The sequence below is a fragment of the Glossina fuscipes genome, unplaced genomic scaffold, assembly GCF_014805625.2.
Source record: "Glossina fuscipes isolate IAEA_lab_2018 unplaced genomic scaffold, Yale_Gfus_2 112, whole genome shotgun sequence".
In the NCBI taxonomy this organism is placed as follows: domain Eukaryota; kingdom Metazoa; phylum Arthropoda; class Insecta; order Diptera; family Glossinidae; genus Glossina; species Glossina fuscipes.
The window spans coordinates 9,103,153-9,120,361 of record NW_023998455.1 but is presented as its reverse complement, the minus strand read 5'-3'; the positions used below and the strand labels follow the sequence as shown (position 1 = coordinate 9,120,361).

General features: G+C 33.9%; 1 protein-coding gene across 2 annotated transcripts in view; it reads left to right on the top strand.

The window, feature by feature from the left end:
• The window catches only part of LOC119639204, a 44,967-nt gene that overhangs the window by 16,314 nt on the left and 11,444 nt on the right, over positions 1-17,209 (top strand). Inside the window, exons 1-5 of one of the 2 annotated variants that reach the window (XM_038036477.1) lie at positions 3,384-3,572; positions 3,659-4,169; positions 9,140-9,268; positions 9,469-9,731; positions 12,649-12,865. In XM_038036477.1, coding sequence (XP_037892405.1) covers positions 4,073-4,169; positions 9,140-9,268; positions 9,469-9,731; positions 12,649-12,865 — 706 coding nt within the window. In that variant the 5' untranslated portion in view covers positions 3,384-3,572; positions 3,659-4,072. Of the gene's footprint in view, positions 1-3,383; positions 3,573-3,658; positions 4,170-9,139; positions 9,269-9,468; positions 9,732-12,648; positions 12,866-17,209 lie in introns of those variants that run through there. The other variant, XM_038036476.1, reaches the window with a different exon arrangement.

Genomic DNA, 17,209 nt, shown 5'->3' with positions numbered 1-17,209 from the left:
AATTATATGTTCAGTCCGGGCGATGTTATTGCGCGGTTGAATATTTTCTAAGACCGTGCTACTGATCAAGATCCATTTAACATTTTCAACCATTTTTTCAAAAAGCGCAAAAAAAATGAAATGTTTAGCAGACATGCACATCATAGGTATATTGGATTACGTTATTGGCATTACCACGTCGCTTGTGCTTTAAAACGGAACTAACTGTGCTAGTCTTTGCCATCGTTTCAGAGGTTATCACTCCCAAGTCGAACATACTCAGATACTATTACATTGTTTCCTACTTTGCTAATCATAACCTTTACTGCGAGCCAACGTGCCCCCTACGTAAATAGAACATCCCCACCTGAACACAGCGTAGCTCATAAGCTCGCTGCCATTTAATGGAGCTACAGGAATTATATATATCTCTTTATTGGTGGCTCTCTTTATCCTATCTCAGCATATATGTGTTTATTTTAAGTATGTGGGTCGTGATGAAATATTCTCTGGCGTATGTTGCTTTCGTAATGGCATCTAAAGATCCAAGCCATTCTTTTAAGTAATAACATATATGGACACGAACAGCTTTTGCTGTATTTAGCAACTAGAAATATAACAACGCCTGATACTTTGTATGTGGATACCTAAGCTGATATTAAATTTTAGCAAACGTGAACTAACGTAATTATGATCATATTGCACCTAATGCTGATCAAAAATGCCGATATGCTTCGACGTCGAAATATTAACCAAGTTAACAAAATTAATACGCGATCGAATCTCGAGATTTTTATGGAAAAGGAAAATTTTCCTTAAACAAATAGTTGCACCGGAATGAAAAATAAACCATACGCTTGAAAAATCTCTCCTTGCCTTTTGTTGATTTATTCCAGGAAAGTTTATATGTGTTTATCAATGTTGATAAATGATGATACGTTTAATGTAAATAAAATAAATGTGTTTATGTTTGCATATATATCCGAATGTATATATTTATACATATGCATGCATACTTACATACACATTGGCCATATAGGAAGTTTACTAAAATAGATAGCGAAATGATTAAAACACGTAATAAACTACACGTAGTAAACTAAAATAAGGACAACTCTTCTACTTCAACAGTGAGAAATTATTTAAATACCAAGTGTTTCTTGTTTAAATAAGGATTAGAAATTTAATACACGCTTACGCTTAATTTTTGTAAAACAAGTGGGAAAACTTAATCTGTTCGAAAGTAAAATTTTTCGTAGCTTTTGTTAAAAAACTTTCCATAATTTCCTGGAAAAACTTGTTTGTGTGTAAAACAAAAAAGCCTAAAAGTACAACAGCAGATGTGTCACAGGATAATGTACCGACCTGAGCATTTTGTGTGGTTTACTAGCGATATTTTCGAGCGTCTACCTCATTTCGAAAGGGAGGTTTCTTCTTCTGTTTTTGTCTACATCTCAAGAAGCTAGTCATTGCAAGCTTTTGCGAAACAAACAAAAACAAAAGAACGTTCATTTTAATGCTTAACAAGTTGCGGGCTTTGAACCACACCAGCTGTAAGCTTATCCATTTTGAAGTACGATCTTAAGAAAAGGAAATAACTTTAATATGGTTGCTGTTTATATTATTCGTAGACTAAGCATGTTTCAGTGATTCCCAATGTTTGGAGTGCTACGCCCACAAGGAAAAAAGAAAATCTCGTCGCGCATGCGTTTCTTCTTTGTGTTCGGACATGAATTTCGGAGAATTTTCTGGCTTTTTCATTTACATTTTTTTTGAATCTTATAAGTCGACCAAAGTAAACTCTAAATGAGCTCTTACAGTTTCATAAACAACTAAAATGCAGCATTCTTCAGAGTCTTGGCTGGCATCGTCCGAGCTAGGTAATCACAGAAAATGGTTTCAATCTTGGAAAAGACTTTGCCAAATAATGAAGAAAATTAAATTTGTTCTTAGGTCGTGAGCTCGTAGTGTGAACGTAATTTAATCAATAAAAATTCTTTAGTTCTCTTCGAAAATGAGCAACTATAAACACACACACACACACACACCTAATGCATGTATATACATCATAAGTGTGCAAATATATATACATAAAGAATTTTTGTTAGCATGTGACACCCCAAATAATACCTTTTTTCACCATCCTTCAACCGAGACATGGTACTGATCACCTACACAAGTTGTGATGCAGGGCATATTAAGGTTGTTCATTGAAAATGACTGAAGACCTCTTATTATTCCGATGGATTCAGAGTTACTTTCTGTCTGTCCGTCCGTCCACGTGTTCCTGTGTTCAGCAAGCTGGTCGAAATTCCAGGTATTTTATTGAAACCAAGTACACTCACATGTTTTGGCTTAAGGGCAAATTCTCAAGAAAATAAATTGAATCGGACAATTTTCGCCCTCATTACCCTTATAATGCCTCATTTTGAAAAGACGTTTTGCGAAAGGCATTTGCAATTCTCAAAATTTCTCTGCGCTACTTGCTGAATAACACTGTTTTGGGATACTAAATTTATGTGACAAATTTGAATGAGTGGCCCGTATAATCCCTGTAATGAAAACTAAGCCTTTATTTGAGAAAAATATCGCATAACGATAACTTGATTTGAAAGCTAACTGCGTCAAAATTGGACAATGTTGATCCGCTTTGCGAATCCCGCATCATTAGGGTTTCTTTGCGTGAAAACAATTTTGGCACAAAAAGAAATGAAGTTCAATCTACATACATATATATATGCGAGGATGGGTGTTAAGTAGTCGGCTTAAATCAAATGTTTCGTTTCCCTAATAGCAGAATTTTTACGACAGAAGTTAGCAAAGCGCGTGCAGCATATGTATGTTAAACACTCAAAAGAAAAGAAATACGAAGAAGAAAGCATTTTGTTTTGTGTGAAATTTTAGCGCTTTGGAACTTATGGCTGAAATACACCGTAAACTCGTAAATTTTGCGAATGCAAATTATTTTAATCCTTTTCTGAATGCCGTCGTTATTTACAAAGGATGGGAGAGCGTGGCGTTGGCAGAATAGAATTGTGCGTACAGACAAGAAGAAGTGCACAAGCCCATAAATTTACATTGCGACGTGTGCAGGGTGCAGTTTATTTTAAGTTCTCTCTTTACGGATGACAATCATAATCAAATAAATAGAACTTCTGCTCTTTATTGTTTTTTTTGTTTTTTTTTGTTTTGGAACGATGAACATCGATATTTGTCTTGTTGCATTTATTATCTGTGGTGACAGAGCAAACCAAAGCGTAGTTGTTGACGTGAACCAACGATTGTAGTAGAATTCAACGAAATGTAGGTTAATTGTATTTCACTTTTTTTAAGCGACCAAGAGCGAAAATACATGAAATTTTGTTATTTCCTAAAAAGGAAATTGGTTTTTAAACCCTTGCTTGTAGAATGTGAAAGAAATACCGAAATTTGAATAAAAAATGTGGGCGAAAAAACAAAAAATAAATAAACGTTTGCTTACCTGCCCATAGTTCATATGTGTAACTGTATATGTGTGCATGTAGCTGCCTACAAATGTAAAATGTAAACGAATACATTTAGCCTCCAAGTGATGCTTACTTTGAGCAAACAAGGTAAATGGCCCCCGATATAAAATTTAAAAGCAAGAGAAAACAAATAACTAAAATTTTAATTACTTCGCGGACGTATTTACTGGTAGGCATGTTTGCATATACGTATACTGGTATGTGTGCGCCCTCGAAAAGAATCCTTTATAACGAATATTGCTGCTGACGCTCATATAATGCAAACAAGTCAAATCCTACCTGCCATCGCATTAATAATTTGCCTGTGCAAAAGTATGAAAAATCTAAATATGTAGACAAAAACTGAAGAAATCAAAAATTGATTAAAAAATTTTTTGTTCCTTTGGATGCTAATCATTTATTCGTTATTAAAACAAAACCACCAAAACCGTTACTGCCTGTCCCCATCTTTTTGCCGGCAGTATCAACAATATCGATATTATCATCGTTGAGATCCATCAGAGTAATTCAAATTCCATCAAGCATATCATAACGAATGCAAACGCGCAGCTGACAGCATAGGAAGCAGAAACACGACCGCAAGGATAATGGAAATTTTACAAGCGAGAACTTTACTCTCGTTAACGCTGCTCTTCATCTTTAATATAGTGATCGGTGAAATTATTTTGCGCATAGATCCTTTGGGTAAGCGAGAAAACATTCACACATAACACAAGTCATAAGATTCAGTGGACGTTTTATAAATACATATGAAATTGGTGAACGGCAACATTTTTGTTTAATAACAATCACATATATATACACTGACACACAGACATCTTTATGTACTATGAATACCATATAGTTTATCCTGGAATATTTACCTACATACATATACATCCGCGCTACTGCGCTGTAGAATCTTTCTAGCGACTTCGTTCTAATTATGATGCTTTTTTTTCAAAACAATGACTTTTAATTAGTTAAAAATTCACAACCACCGCTTTTGAGGCTGCAGCTTAATTGCATATAATATATATTATTTTTCAGAAACACAGATATACACATGCAAAGCTTGCGAAACGAGATCAGAGCGAAGAGAAAAAATTTGAAAAATTGCATTCGCATAGAGCTGGTTTAGTTTACGCGGTGAAATATAAATTTGCACAAATTTGGAACTGCCGTAAAGACTGAGAAATACCTGTTACTATTTGAAACGCTTGCGATATTATACAACAAACGTAGCAAAGAGGAATGACAAAGGATAAGCGAGCGTAAATCGACGCGTTTTAATATATCCTTAAGTTTATGCATAGAAAGGCTATTTCCTCAGTTTATAGTATATTTAAAGGACAAATAAAAATATGCATATGCCTAACTGTATATGGGTTGAAAATTTTTCATAGATTTTCGTGCGCTTATCGATATCAGTTTCATCGGCGAGCAACAAAGTATTATCTCTTTGAAAAAGAAGCTCAGTTCCCTTGACTCCCACACTTTACCCTGTTTAGGCTTTGTTTACATATCTATTGAGTCCACACGTCGTTCACTAAAAGATAGAATTGTTGTAGAGTTGACCAGAAGTATTCCTTTTCCCTGATAAGTACTTTTCTTTGTGTTTCTTCTTTAATGAACGAGCAGAAGTACCTGAGATTATTCTTTAAGTAAAGTTGTACTTTCTCTCATGCTATTAAAACCTGAAAATTGCATAATTTCCATGCGTAATCAAAGGCAGTTTAAGAGGTCACAGAGCGGATTAGAAGTTAGTGACAATTTCCATTCGTTCCGAATAATTCGAATTCTTGCTCGATGAAAATGAGAGGATTGATTATTTAATCTGCGAAGCCGTTTAGGATGGCGTGTTACTCTATTGGTTAGTTGCGAATTTATTTTTTCTTCTTTAAGCCTTGCCAATCACATGAAAGGTTTTCTTTCGGGAGAATGATAAAGTTGTCTCATTCGTGTTCTCGTCATTACGATTTTTCACGGAGAAATGCGGTTCCCCACCAGCGAGAAAACTCTCCGGAATTTCTCTATTTGCATAAAGATGCTTAGTAGGCCATGACTTCTGCGATTGCGTATCGATTATTTTCTCGAAAACAGAAGAACACTGTGCAGATTTTGTACTTATTTAAAGGTTTGGTAAAACTCAAATTACTACAAAGTCACAACTAGATCGTCGTTTAATTGAGAGATCGGTTCCAACTCCTATACAGTCACAACTTGGAAATATTTTCTTTAGTCGTTTTCATCTGTCAATTTGAAATGTTTGCTAGCCCCTGGCTGGTCACACTCGGTAAATTTCAACTTGCTATTTAAAACGTAATCGCAACAGAGAAATATCGAATTGACGTCGAAAATACGAGTTTGACTACAGCTTGGCTATTCACGCCATTATACTGAATGTTGTTTGCTGGCCTCTTTTGGGATTAACCATAACAATGAAAAAGGATTCTGGCTTTTGTTTGGCTTTCTATTTCTAGCTTTTTTACATATTACAATTAATGTGACCTCGCACTCAAATTGTTGTCAACTTTTGCGCAAGTAAAAGAAAAGGAAAACTATTTTATGATAATTTTGCTTGAAAACTTTAATTAGGATTTTAATGAAAAACATTCAAATATTTTGAATTTTACTAAGTATTCGTTTAAGGTTTTGTAATTTCAAAATATCTCAGATAGGAAATTTTGTACTATCAGTAAGGCTACGGTGTTTTTTTCTTTGTGGCATAATTTTGTGTATAAGAAAACTTGGCTTTTTTCGAGAGAACGTTAGAGAAAACTTAAAAAGTGACATAGCTTTGGTCATACTCAAGCCATCCAACAAAACATTTTTTATAGTGTACAGGCCGCCATAATTATCTCTAGACGAGGCCGCACTGTTTTCTGTGGCTGATGTCTTTTCAAAGTTTGTTAAACTATGACGAACTGAAATTATCTAACAAACTATTTTATGTTCATTTTGAGGGCAATTAAAATTTGTTGAAAGCTTTTTTAATAACCTCTCAAAATCAAACACAAGCACAATATTTGATGATTAGTTTGCATAACGGCTCCTGAAATGCCAGCCAATATATAAAAACACAATTAAGAGACTTATATGCGATTTTTCAATGTTCATCACTTGCATCAAATACTTGTCCGATTGAAAACCATCGCAAAGATTGTCAGATCTCTTAATGTAACAAAATAAGTGAAATACATTTAATCCAGTTATCGGGAAATCATTTCTTTCTTTGAGTTGTGTTGAAAAATCTCAAGTGTAATTACTTTGCGGCTTTCTTTGAATGTTGTTTAGTTTTCAAAGGCTCAAGACGACTGATTCTGCTGCTTCTTTGCACATCGAATTGGACCGAAAGGGAATTCGGGGTAGTTCACGCGAGTCTAAAAATAGCTTTTATTTAATATCAATATAAAATTTAGAAGCAATTTTATCTCGGGCATATCTGTTAGTCGTCTGTTAAAGACTTGTCTTAATATCTATTTCGACCACCCGCGGCACGAAGTTTTATTTAAATATTATTTAAATTTGATGTCCGCTTTAATATTCTCTTAGCAAAACGATTGCCAAAGTTATTCATTTCTGCACCGATCTAGGTTACGTTTTTAGCTCGCATGCATATAGCTTTATGTTCATTTGGCCATGAACATGGATTCATATCAGGCGTATGCATGCTCTTTTCCTTTTTTTTCTCGTTTATTTATTTATTTTTCGTTAATTTTGAATCTTATTTTAAATTAGTTTTGCATACTTTCAATTTTTTTTTTTTGCTTTATGTATATATTTTAGCTCAGCTGATACCACTTTGTAGCTGCGCTTCATTGAATAAATAAATAAAGAAAAAAAAGAGATGCGAAATGAATGAAACAGTACCTCTTTAGTAATCTAAATAGAGAGAATCGTTGAAAAGATTCGTAATTAAACTAAATTTAAAAGACGAATTTTAAAAGATTTTGAAGACATAGGAGTGAATATAAAGGAGGATAAAAGAGGATATATTTCTTGCAAAGAACCACTCTTGATTTACGTCTCTCAAAAGGGGAGAAGGTACCACTTAGACTTAGAAGACTTTAACAGGTAAAAATGAAAAACCTTTAGCAGTTTTCACGTATTAAAATTTCCTGTATCCATTGTCTAAAGTGGGCAGAAATTTCATTTTTCTCCAATACTAAGCATCATTATTGTGATGATCAGCAATTATGGTTAGAAGGGTAGTGTTGTACTCTACGCTATTAACGATACAAGGATATATTAAGTATGTGCGGATTGCAACTCCCCGAAGTTTTTTACTTGTTTTCTATAGTGTCTTCTTAATCTTGCATCTCTTGTTTTCCATTTCGTCCACTTTTCATATAAATTTGCGTGTTGCATGTTGGTGAAAGGAACAAATAGATCGGCCTAAAAATGAACTGTTTTCATAGATTATCTAAATGGAATTAAAACGCAGCAGTTACGTTGAACAAATTATAACTTTTAGAATATTGTTGTTGTTACTATGAATTAATAATGACAAAACTAAATTAAAACAATTTGCATAAAATAAACAAAAGTGATATGAATCAGAAAAAAATTTCATGTATTTTTTTTTTTTTTGTGTGTATACTTGTATGTATATGGCGTATTATAAGAACATACATGAATTTATATCTACTAAATAATCCTATTTGTTGTCTATATTATGTGTAAAAGTCATTGCTCTAATGTAATAACATCATAAAGGGATATTAACATTTATTATATTTCTTTGTTGTATTTCTTTTTTCTCTTTTCATAAAAAATCCTCTTATTCTACTCGTCGATGGCCTTGTTCTTGCACTGTTGCTGGGCTTATTATAAATTACATGCTTCTGTTGCTTTGGGAACGACTGGGGCATTATTTATTTTACTTTTACTGTTGATGGTGCTGGCAACAACGTAAACTCGCATCGAGATGTATCATACGATAAACAATCTTAAACTGAATATAAATTGTTCTTCTGTTTTGTCGTGTCATCGCTGTAATACCACCATTACCATGGTACGATGGTAAACAATCAACCAAATGCGCGCCATGCTGTGCTCCTTGATTGGTTCACATACATTTTGGGACATGATTGAAACGAATTATTTTCCGGTTTAACACTGAATACACTTCGCGCATAACAATCGATCATTGGGTCTATTGGTTGACTGATGAATGTCGAATGCATATCACGAATTTTGCTGATAATGAACGGATATGGATTTTTCATGAACTTAAATTGCCCTATATACTATCGCTCTGCTGCCATTACAACTCAATCAAACAACCGTCGAACCAACCGTGACCGCATTATTCATATTGCAACGCAATGGTAACGATGCCAATGAAAAATATTTCGCCGTATGTTACCCCATATGCATCACTCTCTTGAATTCTACTTTTATTTACCTGCATGCCATATACATTGAATGGTAAAATACGTTCACACACGCGCATACAACGCACACACACACACACACACATATATATATATATATATATATATATTTATAATTGCATTGGATACGGAAATGCTTCCACATACGCAATATATAAATATGGAACATTTCGTATATTCAATCGTGCAAAATGCAAAAAAAAAAAAAAAAAAAAAAAAAAAAAAACGCGCCCACACAAAAAATGCGGGCAAATGTGAAATTTGGAAATTTTACAGCACTTTTATCAGCTACATTGCGTACATATCAGAAGGCTGCATGTGACACGGATCAGGTTGTAATTGCATGTCCTCGTGGGACCAGCATATCCATCGAATTTGCACAGTACAACAAATTCATAGCCAAAGGTAAGTTGACCAGTACTCATCGCCAAGTCATGCATCTTTAATTTTTTTCTGCATATTTACTGAACTGAAACTAGTTGTTTTCTTCTTTTTACTTTTGTTTTAATTTTTACGGCCACTCCGTGTCTTTTTATGCTAAAAATGATGATTTATTCGCTTTTTAATTCAGTAAAATAATTCGTCCTTTTTATTGCATCTAACAGATGGCATAAGTATTGACGAATTATGCCCTACGAACGGTGATAGCAATCAGGACAGAGCTAAAACGAAACATCTATTGCGAGGTTCCACATTCGGTTCGCATACTCAAAAAGTGCCAGCGAACCGATATGCAAACTCCGGTCATTTACCCGAAGCATCAACCAGTTTAAGTGCGACATCAAATGCATCCGATTTATCGACTATAAGCAGCAGTGACAGTGAAGACAATGCGCCAGAGAATTGCATGTGGCCAAATGCTTTGCAGGTACGTTTACATATGCAAATATACGATTGAGCGAATGTGTGTTGATGTAATATAAAATTCACACGCTTTTTACCTGAATTATTTACGAAATTATTGTATAATTTACACTTGTGTACATGCAGATGCATTTGCGTTTGCGTTTGTAGTTGAGCAAAAACTTTTATTCAGAATTATTGTAATCTCCGCTACACGCCCTACTCTACTATCAGGCATCAGGTGAAAATAACTTCAAGTCAAATTACTCTTATAATTCATGAAATGAATAAAAAATAGAATAAATGCTAGGGAGTGATTTATTTTAAATTCATGATGCTTTAGTGCTTAATGATTGTAGTTTTTCCGCTCGCTTATTTAACTTGGGTGACACTTACAATATGCAATCGCTAATTTTTTGATTACTTCTCAAGCAAGTTTGAAGTTTCATTTTATTTTTTGCTATCGTGAAGATTTCAACAATAAATCGGACAGACAGAGGGGCAAACTTAAATCGATTTCTAATTTTACGCTGATCATACGCACGTAGAATGCAGTATTTCCTCAACGGAATGGCATATCGCCAGGAGTTGGAAAAAAAAACGTTCCTAAAAATAATTACTTACCCCCGAATAAAACTGATTTCTTGCTAACGTAAGCCTGTGGATAACAAACAGCAAAATAATAGGACGGACAGATGGACAAACTTGAGTTGATGTTCTATTTTAAGATGATCATATACACATATGTAAACCATATAAACTTTGTATGGTATCTCGCCAGGAGTTAAAACAAAAATATTTTTAAATACAGTTACAATTCGTTACTACCGAACAAAATTGCAGACGTGTAGAGAGCATTTTAATTTAATCACGCATGTATGTATATTTTAATTAAATTGCTGTAAAAATGGAAAAATATTTTTATTCCCTGCTCCGTCATAATATTGTATTTAATCACAAATATGCTTTTGAAGAGGAAAAACTTTAGTTTAAAGGTAAAATGCGGGACAATTGAAAATGAAAAGCTTTATAAAACATTCAACTTAAATTGTTTTATTTTGAATGCAAAGTTGAATCTTATCGTGTTCTTGTTCTTCACCTACATTTATAGGTAAATTTCCCATCTAAGAAGTCTGCGGTAATCTGTGGGTCTTTGATTTCAATTTCAATTTAATTTGTCGTAATTTCCAATGTCATGTTGGCGAGTTACGCACAAACTAATCAAAGATGCCAAGCTCTTAAGGCCTGATTGTACTAAAACAATATGAAATGGAGTCCTCTAGCGTTGGTTGTGTAGCGAAAAAACAAAAAACAAAAACTTAAATTTTTAGATAAAACTATATAATAAAAAATCAATATTGTTTAATTTAATAATTAAAATTCTGTCGAACTCCTTAAGCTTTTTTGTCTCACGCTGCGCTCATTAATAGTTGTCGACGCAAAGCTGTCTTAAGTTTGTGTGTAAATGTAATGAGCACTTAGAGGAGAAAAAAAATAATGTGTCGCAAATTAAGACATGAGTGTTTGACGGGGATGAAAGAGGTTTCTACATTAGGGGATATCTCTGCTTACATAAACGGTACGTGAAAAATATAGAGACGTTTTTCGAATTATGCCAACACTTTCGTTAATAATTGCTTTCTTTTGGGAAGGTAGAGTAACAATTCCTTGTCTCGATATTATTAATTCGATTTTATTGTATATATTTCGAATCAGACCTTCACGGTATTCTGCAATGGCCCATTAGTGATTGTGCAAACTGAGAATCATATATGCACTTTCCGTCCAAATTTATAGTTGGGTAAAGTCTTTGGAAATTTCAGCTGATTTTCGAATTTGACAAAGTCGTTTCCAGCCAGCCCTAGAGTGAACCTCAAACTAAAATTATGAGATCCTAGTTAAAGAAAAGGCAGACAACCGGAGGATTTCTGCTATTTTGCTTAATGACTCAGCGGATGGATTTAAATGTTTTTTACTTTAATCGAAGAGTAATATGCCTGCAAGGTACAGGACGCCTGTTTTTATGTATCTGAAAAGTCTACGGTGGACTTTTATTGGAATTACCTAAGGCCTTTTTCCGCAAAATATTTTCATTGGCAGAGTTTCTGGTTTCTAGAAAGCCTATGTCATATCAATTTTAAAAAAAGATTTGGTTGACATCCTGCCAAGTTTTGGGAACTGTTGCCGTTTCAGGAAATTTTTGTTCCTGTTTATTGATTTTTGGAGAGAGAGGAGGATAAATACATAAAATTTACATTGTACTATGTAAAGTTCGGAAATAATTATTATTATTATTATTATTAATTTCGCCAGAGAAATAAATTCTAAGACTAAACTCTTAAAAGCACTAGCATCTAAGCCTATCGGCCTTTATTAAAAACTCTGCCGCACTTGAGATTCGAACCCACGACCACTGAGTTGCTAGTCGAGACTCTTGCCTACTCGGCCACGCAGGCGGATTCGGAAATAATTATTTGAGGGGCGGCGCTTGTTTTTATTATTCACTAGAATTTTTTAAAATTTTCAAGATATTGACTGCACTAAGAGAGCAAATTTTCCATATTTCATAGTAATATTTAGATTTCAATTTCTTAAAAAGACTTCAGCCTCCATAAACAAGAATTTTAAGCAGAGAGCAATGTATTAATTTTTTCAATTTCCTTAGGATTTTAGTAGAAGCAGTTCTTGATTTGAAATGCTTCACTTATAGAAATCAATATTTTGTGCTCAGGACTTAGTTTCCATGCCCACGACCTATACAAACTTCTACAAATAGAAAACTCGCCAAGTACGTTCACACAAACCCCATATATTACGTAACTAAAATTGAACACCTATTAATTTAGAGCAACATTTTCATTTTCTACTTTTTTTATACGTATATATTATATATAAATTTGTGTGTAGTTATTATTGTTGCGGTTAATGTTATCTTTATGTAGTACTCCTTGCTTCAGACTGTTGTTGAAGCCTGTCAGAAAAAGAAACACTGCAAATTTGATGGACGACCTCAATTTTATGGCTTGGGAGCAAGTGGAGTGGGCGATACCAGTGGGACGAGCAGTTATCATAGCAGCACAACCAGCAGCAATAGCATCAATGCCGATCCATGCCCCAAAAAGAGAAAAATTGTTGAAGTTGCATACAAGTGCCGTCCATGTAAGTAAATTATCTGCATAGAACTACCGGAATGAAAGATCTCGTAACTGTTATGTTCTACACACATGAATACGAATTTCCCTTTTTTTTCCGCTTCTGCAAACAAAAAGAAATATGAGCGATAAAGGTCTAAAATATTCGTAAGTATTCGGGTTGTCGTAAACCCGCGATTACCAAGCCAATGTTCACGGCTTCAAATCTCTGGGCGGTAGGGTATACTTGGTCGTAGGTATAGTGTATAGTGTAACATCGTACAGTCGTTAAATCTTTTTGCTTACCTTCGTCATTTCTTCATACTTAGTTAATAGCAAATTTGGATTACTTAACAATAAGCATTAATCTAACATTTTTAATTCCGACAATAAATGCACCATTATTCTCTGCATTCGATCTAAAATGTTTTCTTAAAAGGTTAAAACGGCCATTGTGGTCATTTGCATCTGCATGCATGACGAGCCTTAAGTGTCTATAGATCACTTGTATGTCAATGTGTTAATGAGAAGCCAACCAGCAGCAACATATATGTGGAAAAAATATTTTGTTTAAGTCGAACAAGTCCATTCTAGGTCATCATAGTTTAAATAACCTCTTAATTACAATAATTGTCAAGTATTCAAGCTTTAATACTCATTACGATGCAATTTCACTCTCTTTAGTATATTGACATGACGCAAATATATAATGAAACCCCGGCTGCGAGCAAGAGAAATGTTATTAATGGAAAATTTTTGCTAACGCTTCTCCTTCATTTCTTACAAGCCGTCGAGGTTTTGGAGCTCGCTTCGAGGGCACCACTACATGGAGAAAGAAGGAAAATTGGCTTCTTTTTACAAGCAATCATATTAAAGAGAGAGATTTTATCTAAACAAGTTTTCTGGAAAAGATGAAAGCAAAAGGAGAAAGGGAAAGGATGGACTGAGAATGCATAATTAAATTGGTTTATAATACATTGGACAAGACCTAAAAGAGAGGAGTGAGCATAAGATTTTCTATACAATCTTGAATAAACAAAGGAATGGTTTCAGTTTTGAAACTTCAAGAGCTATGACTTTTTTATTATGCTTACCTCTTATTTATTGCAAGTTTTGCTTTTCTCTTTTTTTTTCCAAGGAAGTTGTTTCTTAGTTTTTGCGATTTAAGTGGAATTATGTATTTCATAACAGAATTTAATAGATTTATAATTTTTTTACGATGTTGATATTTTGCTGTAAAATTACAGTAAAATGGATTGTTTATGAAAAGTTCTAAACTTTTATTGCGAACAATAAACTGAACTTTACAGTGGCATGCAGGAGAAATCAGAATTCGTACGAAATTAATTTTTATGTGAGAAGTTAGGAGCATACTTTCCATTGAATCGAAAGTGTACGTGCATAACCTTTTATTTTGATTTTGCATAAACTATTTTATGTATGTAAATAGTTAAACGATGACAAGGTCCTAATTTCACTACATACTTTTTAAACATCTTCTCTACATTACTACGAGTTAAAACAAGTGCATCACATGTGTATGCATGAGCGCATAAAGTCAAAAATGGACTGAAGATGCATCAAGAAAAAACAAATTAAGGCATTCTTATCTAACGGAAGTGAGATGTAATGCAATCTTTCCATCTTCTCTATTTTTCAGTATACTTTTCCATTACAGAAAGGCCATTTCTGGTAGTTACAGCTAGAAAGTAATACGTAATCCCCGTAGAGGTGCATTAGGTTTGTCTAGTATATTTAGTGCATACAAAAATATCCATCGGATATCGTCTAAATTCAAGTCTGCTGCACATTCTGTTGAAATTATGACTAGGAACCCAAACTTTTGCGAATAGTTAGTGTAATATTGATTGGTCCTAAGACTTGGTTGATAGGAACTAAGACTTAAAACTCTTCTCCACTTAAATCATAATCGAAGTTCGGCGAGGGGTACTGATAAGAAGACAAGTAAGAGAAGAATATTGTCATCTGCAAGGCCGATCATTAGATACTTTACACCACACTACGTTATGTTCTACTCACTCCAAGGATACTCTCTAATGCATAATGGCAAATTTAAGCCTTTGTACTCTTGCGTCGACTGTGTGTCCACTTTATATTTTTTACCCCAATTTCTGTATCGGCCCAGGCTAAACGTTATGTCACTTGATATTGTTAATTAAGGAGTGTTTAGAAGGCAAAACAGAAAAAATAGGTGAGGACTCTATGGTCGGGCATGGTCGACCATTAAGCATCCTTTCAACATTTCGCTTATCACCGTTATGCTCTCGTTTTGGTAATAATGCAGCAAAAATTACTCATTATTTTCATGCAAATTCATATCCTTTCCGCATATTGGAGAATACCCAAAATATCGAAGGATGTGATCCAAGTTTGGCAAACTTAATTTAATTCTTAAAAATTTTATTATTTTTCACGTTGCGTCACAAAAACCAGAACATAGAGAGTAAATATTGCAAAAAATCATCAGATTTCATTAAGGAATCTCCTCCATTCCATACCAGCTGGTGATTGATTTCAAAACATTTAACTCATGCAAATGTTACGATTCGCTTATTCACAATTTTATATGAAACTTCTTTTTGCAAACCATCAGTGGGTTATTTAACTTGCTTACGACTATTTCTCATTTATGTTAGTTTTTTAAATCCATCCACTTCATGAAAATTGCTTCGTTCTAGTTAAAGGAAACCACGAAGAAACCCAAGAAGAGAAGGGAGAAATTACTGCAAATGTAATCAGCCGGCTTTGTCTTTGATCCTTATTTGTCTTATCTATTACCGCAGGAATTGTTGTCGGCATGTATGTTGTCACAGGGATTGTATATGGAAAAGTCGTTTACACTTCACTTACGTTTCTGCAACTTAAATAAGTAGTTACCCGTTCTGGTATTTTTCAATTGATTCTTCCATGGAAAATTTAGCAATTTTTACATACATTTCATGCGACAGAAATCGAATAAATTTTTGAAGTAAATATTAAAATAATTTAAGTAAATTTTAAAAATTTTGCATGTAAATATAGCAAAATAAAAGTAGTTAGTCACGAATGCACTTGCCTTGGAGATCACGAGATTTCATCAATACCGTTTGAAGGCCACGCCAATTATTATCTGCAATCCATTATTTACTTATTTTTTACTTTATTTTATTTATTCAAGTTAGCACCTATACTCGCTTATACTAGGATAAAACCTTCTAAATTAAAGTGTAGGTGTATTATAGATGAACAAATATCATGTAGATTGGTGATCACAAATAATACCCTTATTGCAGTCTAAGTTATGATGCACTTGAGTGTAACGCACTTGATTAAAGTGTGACAGCAGAAAACAATGGAATATCAATTGTCTTACGGATTAGTTGCATTGCAATATTATTGTGTAAGCAAGCGTTCAAACCTAACACCGCTGGCAATCGTTTGCAAATTTGATGGTAGAGCGTTCCGTAGCATTATATAGCATGCATGAAAAAGTGTCTTCCAGATAATGGACTATCTTGCTGGCTGTGAATGTCAATTTTTCATGCCGACGGCGACGCTGCCTAGTGTAAAGTCCATTTAAGATATGGAACGAATAACTTTAATTATCGAAACCATGCCCAAATTATTATTCATGTGAAATAACACTTTCTTTTATCTTAGTATTTGTGGCAATTACGCGCTTATATCGGCAGGAATGTAGGAGAAGAGTGAGATTGTTACAAACGTTGTTGAGACTACGAGGATATGACAATAGGGCTACATAACATATAATACCTGTGCTACGATTTGCGGGAAGAGACTTATTTTTTTTGGACACATAAATCTGATCAAATCTGAAATCAACAGACGGTTCGGCTGCTGATAAGGAAAGTGAAGGGATTTCAATTTTTTTTTTGGTTTCAATACAACTTCCTGTAATTATATCTTATAAAAATACAACTGATTTTGGTTTCAATACAACTTCCACCGATTATTTATTATTAGAGCCGATAGCCTGTGTTGCTAGTGCTCAATGTACTTTTTTTTAGTCTAAGAATTTATTTCATTAGTCTAAAATTAAAATAATAATAATAATAATATTTATTACTAAAACACAACAAAGTTCAACTTTTTAAAATTAATTAATGGGGCTTATCGTGTTGATTAATTCAAAGTCAGATAAATAAATAATCTGTAGGTCTAGTGTTTGTGCCTTTGTACATTAAGTATGATAGCGTTGGCAAGGGATCAATAGGTTCCATATTGCTGGCCGTAAGAAAATTCCAATTGTAATATAAAAATATTGTGTCCCTCAGAGTGGCCCACTGCAAGAAGAAAGAAAGGCATTTGCCCACGTTTGCTATGTATCGTAGTATACTTTTTTGTAAACCGT